At 46.9% G+C, this 9,210-nt stretch overlaps 1 protein-coding gene across 1 annotated transcript in view; it reads right to left on the bottom strand.

The window, feature by feature from the left end:
* Window positions 1-8,666, bottom strand: part of LOC108793378 (regulator of G-protein signaling 9-binding protein-like) — a 9,548-nt gene extending 882 nt beyond the window's left edge. Inside the window, exon 1 of the mRNA XM_018564303.1 lies at window positions 8,405-8,666. Coding sequence (XP_018419805.1) covers window positions 8,405-8,666 — 262 coding nt within the window. The remainder of the gene's footprint in view (window positions 1-8,404) is intronic.
* Window positions 8,667-9,210: the final 544 nt, after the last annotated feature.

Raw genomic sequence — 9,210 nt, forward strand, 5'->3', positions numbered from 1 at the left:
CCCCCCCCCCCCCCCCCCCCCCCATCCCAAAATTGCCACAGAACTGTAAGAGCCTAGGTGAAGTAGACATCACAGTCTTTGTGGAGTGAACCTGGTAGTGTGGAGGATCTGCAATCTCATGAGAAGCCCAAAATTACCAATATTTGTTTCCAACCCCTCCCCCACCTCTAGCATGTAGCAACATTATTTTATCTTGTTCCTGTAGCAAGAAATGCCTCATTACTTGCTGTGTCATCATCACCAGGCCTGTAACCTCTGCTCTGGAAACTCAGTTCCTGATGGCATCGACACACCTCCAGAACTACATTTCCCAACACACAGAGGGGAATTTTTAAAAACTGAAGCGTACAGAATCTGAAGCAGCTGTGCATGGCAACCAATCAGCATCCGCCTTTCATTTTCAAACCTTAAAGTAGAATTAAAGCATTCGTAGATATATGCAAAAAGTTTTTTTTTAAAAGGGTTAATACTTACCTGTGTCTTCCCAGCGCGCTCCCGTCCGAAAATTCTAGGGCTACCGCAAAGGATCTTGGGGCGGGCGGGTTTTTTGGCCGGGAGACGAGGAGAGACACAAGTTAAAAGGAGAACTATGAGATGAGTGATTTCCACTCACCTCATAGTTCTAGCCGACCTGTGACAATGAGACTGTGACAGGTCGGCTCAGTAGATCGGGAGGTGAGCTAACACATAGCGGCGTTTGCTCACCTCTCGATCCTATCACGGCTCTCTGCAGGGATTCCCCCCTAGATAGGCAGAGCCAGCTGTCACTCACGCAGCTGGGCGGATCCAGACATAATTGTCGGGATCCGTTTCAGCTGCAGCATCTCAGTATACCGCGAGCTATAGCTCGCGGTATTCTGAGCTTAGGGTGACGGGAGGACGCTAGTTTGTGTCCTCCCGTTACCCTAAGGAGAACAATGGGAAAAGCCTTAATCCCATAGTTCTCCTTTAAGAATATGGACAGCGTGCACCCGCATGCAGACACCGTGGGACAGGAAGTGCCAGCAAGGACAGAGGAGTCAGCGCTGGATCGGAGACCCGCAGCAGCACTGGAGAGAAGGCTAAAAACTACAGGAAAGAAGATTGGATTAAGAGACATCATTTAAGGCAAGTGCTTTAATTAACATTGGGGGAGGGGGAAAAAATTTATCCTTTAACTGCCTCCGGGCCGGCCGTAGTAAAAAAACGGCCGGCCAGGAGCTCTCTAGATCTGAGCGGGCGTCTCTAGACGTCCGCTCAGACACGCCCCCTTAATGTCGCAGTGAGAGCAATAAGTCTAGGGCCATCAATCACTGATAACACTAAACTGATGAGCTTTAAAAACGTTTAAAGCGTTGCTTTTGGCTAATTTTGGTTGCGGCCGTTTTCTGCGATGTCGCGGGTGCGCGCAATATTAAAGCTTTTAAAGCTATTTAAAGCTTGACATGTTTGGTGTCTATTTAACCGACGTGACCCGATATTTTATATTTGACCAAAAAACTGGGTAATAATAAATGTTTCCTAACATAATGTTAAAAAAACCCGTTTTTTTTCCAAAATTTTCAGTAATTTTTCCTAATTATAATAAACAATAAAACCGCAGTGGTGATTAAATACCACCAAAATAAAGCCCTATCTGTCCCCAAAAAATGGTGTAAAATTAATTTCAGTACAGCGTTGCATGACGGAATAAACGTCAGCCAAAGTACCGCAGCGCTGAACACTGAAAAATGGCCTGGCCAGGAAGGGGGTCTAAACACCTGGTCTTGAAGTGGTTAATGTCACTTTAACTGAACAGGCTAAAGAGAGAAGCTGACTGGTTGCCATAGGCAACTGCTCCAGATTCTTCTGCTCCAGTTTTGATAAATTCCCCTCACTGTATTTGTTCAGGCACTTGGGAAGGAAACCAGAGAGGGACTGTGAAGAGATACAGAGAATAGCTAGGATATGTGCAATTCTACAATCCTGCAACCAGGGCCGACAACGTTGGTTGGGATATCAGTGCAGCAAAGACTTTGGGGAGTATTGATTAAAACTGGAGCAGACAGAATCTGGAGCAGCTGTGCATGGCAACCAATCAGCTTATCTTTTCAGTTTGTTCAGTTAAGCTTTGAAACTGAAAGAGAGAAGCTGATTGGTTACTATGAGCAACTGCTCCAGATTCTGTTTGCTCCAATTTTGATAAATTCCCCTCATTGTCTTGTCAGCCCAGACAGGAAGTTAGGTTCACACTGGATTTTTGAAAGATCAACAGGCTTCACTTTTTAAAAAAGAGATAAAATATGAGGAAATAATGTAGCGAACTGTACTCAATATTTTGTTTTTGCTCTGACATACACTTTGAAAGGCGCCTATCCAGCCTGGGCCAGAGTTGCGGCATGTAGGCACCCAACTTTTTGTGTCCTACCGTGTTTCCCCAAAAATAAGACACCGTCTTATATTTTTTTGGGCTAAAAAAAACACACTAGGTCTTATTTTCGGGGTAGGTCTTTTTTTTTTAATGTACAACAATCCAAAGCTAATGCAAATCCAAATAAATATTCCAAAATGGCAAAGTTGAGAATATGGTGATCAGTGGTGCCGTACCTTTCCAAGAGAAATTTGCTAACCAAATCGCTGGCCAGAATGAGTGAAGCGCACTTTCACTATCGATTCCTCACAGGCGGAGTGCATTTGGTATCACTCCGCCTGTGACAGGAGCCGGCCCTATAGAGGAGGCATCGGCTTATGTGGCTCTGCTCCCTCCGGTGCCCCCTCGCTTCCTCTAGCGTTGGCTTCATTGGCACCGCTGATTCTCTCCTGCCTCTCCCGCGGCTCTTCAAGTTCTCCCTTATGCCACCACCGGCCCTGGGAATGGTCACATCTAGGTCTTATTTTCGGGGTAGGTCTTATATTTTAGCAATTCCCAAAAATAGTACTAGGACTTATTTTTTGGGAAACACGGTAGGTAGCAACCCTTTTTTTTTTTATAGAGATATAGAAATATCTCTATAAAAAAAAAAAGGGACATTTCCTTGTCCTTACCTGTTTTTGAATTTTGAATATTAAATGGAAAATATAAAAAAAAAGTAAAACAAAAAAGTTTATTAAAAAACAAAATAAAAAATGTGAAAAAATTAAAATAAAAAAAACATTTTCGGTTTCGGCCTGACAATGTTTTTTATTTCGGTTTCGTAATTTCCATTTCGGTGTACCTCTATATATTATAATTATACATGTTTTACCTGTGTCACCTTATAGGCATGTAGATGTGGGAAATGAAGCACCACACCAATTAAAATAGTTCAGATACCGAATTATTCCATTAGGGTCAGGTGACATTTAAGTAGAGTATCAAAACACGCAGGGCAGGCTTTCCCTGACCCTAATGGAGTAAAGTTGTATCTGGACTATTTTAATTGGTGTGGCGTTTCAATTCCTACATCTACTGCGTTCACTGTCAAGCCAAGGTCACTGTGGAGATCCTTTGGATTGTAGAAGCCAGATCACACATCACTTGAGAAACACCTTGGGGGCAATTTATCAAAACTGGAGCAGACAGAATCTGGAGCAGTTGCCCATGGCAACCAATCAGCATCTCTCTTCAGTTTGCTCGGGTAAGATTTGAAAATGAGACAGAGAAGCCAATTGGTTGCAGTTCAAATCTCCAGTTTGCTCCTGTTTTGATAAATTCCCTCCAAGAGTTCAACCTCAGGGGTCCAGCACTTTCTTTCCACACTTCCAAATAACCTATAGGCATGCGTCTACTGTGCCTAATGGTAAATCTGGCCCACCAGTAAAATATGCAAATCGAGACTTTGCGATGGTCGTTATTTTCATAAGCATATGTATGACCTACTTCCCATGACTTAGGACAAACCTGTAGAATGTGGCTGTTGACCTCCTTCTGTAAATTCTAGTTACCTGGCTGTGTACCGGGTGCAGATCTGAAGGCGAATATCCTACATTGTAGCACCGATATCAGTTTAGAAGGTGCACAAACTGTGACATTTCTGCAACAAATTGCCATTGCCAGTTTTCCAGGTCATGGCGCACATGTAGCAAATCATCTTTACTGTCGGCACATTAGGTTGATGATTTGGCACATGTCCTACATACGGGCCCAATGCATTGAGTTTCCACACACTTTTAAAGCTAAACTGCAGGCACAAAAACATTTATAGAAATGTATTTCTCAATCTCTATAAATCCACTTTGTGTGCACTCATCACTGTGCAAAGAGCAGAGGCTCCACGCCCTACAGGCTGCCTGCAGAGAACTACAGGAGGGGGCGGATACAAGACCAGTCACCCTGCACAAGGAGAGAGAGAACAGCAGTGAGCAGTCTTTATTACAGGAGGGGGCAGAGACAAGACCAGTCACCCTGCACAAGGAGAGAGAGCAGTGACCGGTCTTTATTACAGGAGGGGGCAGAGACAAGACCAGTCTCCCTGCACAAAGAGAGAGAGCAGTGACCAGACTTTATTACAGGAGGGGGCAGAGACAAGACCAGTCTCCCTGCACAAGGAGAGAGAGCAGTGACCAGCCTTTATTACAGGAGGGGGCAGAGACAAGACCAGTCTCCCTGCACAAAAAGGGAGAGAGCAGTGACCAGACTTTATTACAGGAGGGGGCAGAGACAAGACCAGTCTCCCTGCACAAGGAGAGAGAGCAGTGACCAGCCTTTATTACAGGAGGGGGCAGAGACAAGACCAGTCCCCCTGCACAAAGAGAGAGAGCGCGCAGTGACCAGCCTTTATTACAGGAGGGGGCAGAGACAAGACCAGTCTCCCTGCACAAAGCGAGAGAGCGCGCAGTGACCAGCCTTTATTACAGGAGGGGGCAGAGACAAGACCAGTCTCCCTGCACAAAGAGAGAGAGCAGTGACCAGACTTTATTACAGGAGGGGGCAGAGACAAGACCAGTCTCCCTGCACAAGGAGAGAGAGCAGTGACCAGCCTTTATTACAGGAGGGGGCAGAGACAAGACCAGTCTCCCTGCACAAAGAGAGAGAGCGCGCAGTGACCAGCCTTTATTACAGGAGGGGGCAGAGACAAGACCAGTCTCCCTGCACAAAGAGAGAGAGCAGTGACCAGACTTTATTACAGGAGGGGGCAGAGACAAGACCAGTCTCCCTGCACAAGGAGAGAGAGCAGTGACCAGCCTTTATTACAGGAGGGGGCAGAGACAAGACCAATCACCCTGCACAAGGCGAAAGAGCAGCAGTGACTGGTCTTTATTACAGCAGGGAGCAGAGACAAGACCAATCACCCTGCACAAGGCGAAAGAGCAGCAGTGACTGGTCTTTATTACAGCAGGGAGCAGAGACAAGACCAATCACCCTGCACAAGGCGAAAGAGCAGCAGTGACTGGTCTTTATTACAGCAGGGAGCAGAGACAAGACCAATCACCCTGCACAAGGCGAAAGAGCAGCAGCTGTAGTTTCACTACAGCTGGAGGGCCGGGGTTTGCCCACCCCTGTTCTACACAGAGGTAAGGTTGCACACTGAATGACTGCACAGATCTGGAAGAAATACAGAAAGCACTCCAAGATTCAAGTAAGAATACACAGGCCTCTTTTATTTAGACAATACTTGCTTATCCCGGAGTTTTAAAATGTCCTGCTTCCTTTCTGAAAACTCTCTGCACTGCACATGTGCTTGCATGCCCAGGCACCAGCATGGCCACTGATCTAAAGCGCACATGCATGCAGACAGACAGCGAGCCCCACGGAGAATGGTATGTTCTAGAGATGTTAATTATTTTGAGTGATCTGGAAAATGCATTACAAAGCATGACACTGTGCGCAGTGTATACAAGCACGCAGTCTTTTTCCACTCCTAAATCGTCAGATTAACACGGATATACAGCCAGCGCAAAATACCTCTGTCCAAGGAGGTATTCCTTTTTCCTTTAAAGAAGAACTCCAGGTATGTCAAAGTTAACCCTTGCAGTGCAGGGTGAAATGCTCAATTTGGTCTAGAAGCTGGAATAAAGAAGATTATCTCACCTGATCCTCGCTCCTGCGGCAGTTCGCGTTCATCTCTTCCCCTCCACTCCAGCTGTGGTAGATGTCCCTCGGCGTCCTCACATCTAATGCAAGTGAATGGACTGTATTATGACATCAGTGGGACCTAGACCACCAGAGTCCGAGGGAGGAGAGGCTGCACGGACCGGCCTAGCAGTCAGGCGGGATGAGGGTCAGGTGAGTATATTTCTTTCATTTGAGCCCCCTGGACCAAAATGAGCACCTAACCCTTGCAGTGCCGGGGTAGCCCCACTGAAAGAGAGAACTTTTGAAAATCCTGGAGATCTCCTGTAAAGACTGATTTTCATAAAACAGAGGACGGCATTTACAGTTTTAACATATATTACAAGTTAAACAGTTTTAGGGGAATTTATCAAAACTGGAGCAGCTGTGCATGACAACCAATCAGCTTCCCTCTTTCATTTTAGATTTGAAAATGAAAGAGGGAAGCTGACTGGTTGCCATGCACAGCTGCTCCAGGTTCTGTCTGCTCCAATTTTGATGAATTCCCCTCTTTGTCTTTGAGGATTTACGTTTTAAAATGTTTCAACGTTTCATTATTGCCATATATAGAAGCCACAAAGAGTGTGCAGCTATACAGGCTTTCAATAAATCTACAGAGGGAGCGTGAGGGAAGTCAGATCCATAGCGCAGGATTGTAATGCGAGTCTTAGACCCCGTTCACACGTATCGACATACCTTTGCAGCAGCCGGGATAGCGCAACTTTCGGGGCGACGTTCCAGCGACGGTAGCGTGACCTTCTCCGTCGGGCTCCATAGAAAAAAAAGCAAAATCCGCCGAAAAAAGGGTCCGGTAGAAGCGACTTGCGACGTGCGACATGGAGTTAAGACAGCTCCATTGAATAGCATTGGCCGGTGACTTCTTGCGATATCGCGCGGCAATAATGCGCGATATCGCGGCGGAAATCGCGCGATAAGTCGCTACATGTGAACGGGGCCTTAGGCTGCACATACAAAAGGGACTAATGCTCCATTCTGGTATGGCAAGAACCTACAGATTCCTGCGGCAGGAATCCCAGATTTCCCTGTTCAGATGCGGCCGGCGACAGCATCTGTCAGCAGCAGTCCGCATGTAATCTTAAATATTATTACATGCGGTTCGCGATAGAGGACTGTCCTTGATACATAGAAGATCCCATTGCACTCCTGACCGGATTGGACTCAGAGGAAATCGGGGTGGGTGCTGGAAGTGACTGCACAGCAAACGTAAGAAGTCAAAAAAGGTCACTCGCACTCCATTTCAAATTATAGTCAATCTTCTTTTTTGACCATAGTAGTGTCACACTGCTGATGACTGTCCTTGGACGGAGGATAGATGCATCCAGGGACCGTCATCAATTCCAAATCACATGCAATAGTATCATATGCAATTACATCCAGACTGCCGTTGATAGATGCGTCCGCTGTCACCTTGTCATTACCTTCAACTGGTACAGCGGCCGCATCTGAACAGGCCACAGGAATCCATAAGCTCTAGCTGTCCCAGAATGCAATATAAGAGCCTTACAGCTAGTTCTCTGTGATAAGTAAAGTCTAGTCATGAACCGTGGTCAGTTTCTCTGTCCCTGTACACAGAAATGGTATGAGAGAGCGAGAGAGAGAGCGAGAGCGAGAGAGAGATGGGGGGATGAGAGAGAGGGAGAGAGAGGGATGAGAGAGGGATGGGGGGGATGAGAGAGAGAGAGGGATGAGAGAGAGAGAGAGAGAGAGATAGGGATGAGAGAGAGAGAGATAGGGATGAGAGAGAGAGAGAGATAGGGATGAGAGAGAGAGAGAGAGAGACGAGACGAGACGAGACGAGACACTTTTAGTCAAATCCGGGTACCCATCAATGCTCATGTGGGAAGCCTTCTCAGGATGGATTTCTTCCACGTCTCTTCCTGAATACAATAGCTAGCAGGTTCCTTCATTCAAAGCGTGTAGTGTAGATGGAGGAATCTATTGGAAGGAGTGAAATCTGTGCTTGTGACACTGACACACTGACACACACACACACCCCTCCTTTAGTACATCAGCTCCATTGCATTTGGTGAATATACTTTGTGCTGCAGAAGAGGTGAAGCTCTGACACTGTCACCTAGCACAGCAGATCCGGGAGAGGTAACAGGGATTGAAGACCGTTTTAAATATCAGGGGTGTTTAGAAGTTCTCACAGCAGGGGTGGGCTCGGCCCTCCAGCTGTTATAGAACTACAAGTCCCTTGAGACATTGCAAGACTGACAGCCCCAGGCACGACCACCAGAGACATGGTGGGATTTTATTCTCACCACAGCTAGAGTGCGAAGATTGTTACCCCGGACTTACTGTTTATATTACAATGAGGTGAAAGTCCAGTTGGAGTTCCCTGCCGCCATAATGTCTCCCGATGTGACCCCCTAAAGTATGACAGTCACTCACCAGTGCTCATCTCAAAGGCTTTCTTTCTGCTCTCTTCCAGCTCCTCCCGCAGTCGGGTGCAGTCCGATGTACCCCCAACACACAGCACCAGTTGCCGGTAACACGCGGTCACTTTATTCAGCGAGATGTGCACTTTCTTGCACTCGGACACTGTCCCCTGACCGCTGCTCTCTGTCGCGTGCCCGCGAATCCCACGCAGTGTCAGCGTTCTGCTGGGGTGCAAGTGTGGTGGTGCCGGGGAGGCAACCTCCGGGGCCGACATGCTGAGGCTGTCCCAGTCCTGCAGTGGGGGCACCTGGGCATCAAAACAACAAAAGCCAAAAATCAGCAATGTCTCCTAAAACACATCACAACACGTATTCCACCCTGCCGTCCTGTATTCACTCCATTGAGAGAGCCCTGATTGTGGGCAATGGGCTGGGCACCGGCAATTAACTGTCCATTAGTGCAGAACAAGTGCTGCTTTGTTTGTTTTTTGCAAGTCATCAGTCTGCACTGTAGGAATCAATCTGTATTGTCTGAACCAATAGGGAGGCAGGCAATGATTACGATGAAGAGGGTAAGTGATGACTTGCAGGACTCTGTTGATGTACTGTGATGGGTTTACTATATTTACAAAGCAGTGACATACACAAAGCTCATCCCAAAACTGACCTCACCCTTACATCCCTACCCTTACCTCGCAGACAGTGTGTGCACAATGGACAAAATAATGGAGACCCTGCCAATAATTATCACTACAAGTACTGCCCTGGGCTTCCTATGTCTGAGCTCTGGCTGGGAGGGTGTTCCTGCATATGAAGGGG

Source organism: Nanorana parkeri, unplaced genomic scaffold, assembly GCF_000935625.1.
Source record: "Nanorana parkeri isolate BGI_ZX_2015 unplaced genomic scaffold, ASM93562v1 scaffold743, whole genome shotgun sequence".
Lineage (NCBI taxonomy): Eukaryota > Metazoa > Chordata > Amphibia > Anura > Dicroglossidae > Nanorana > Nanorana parkeri.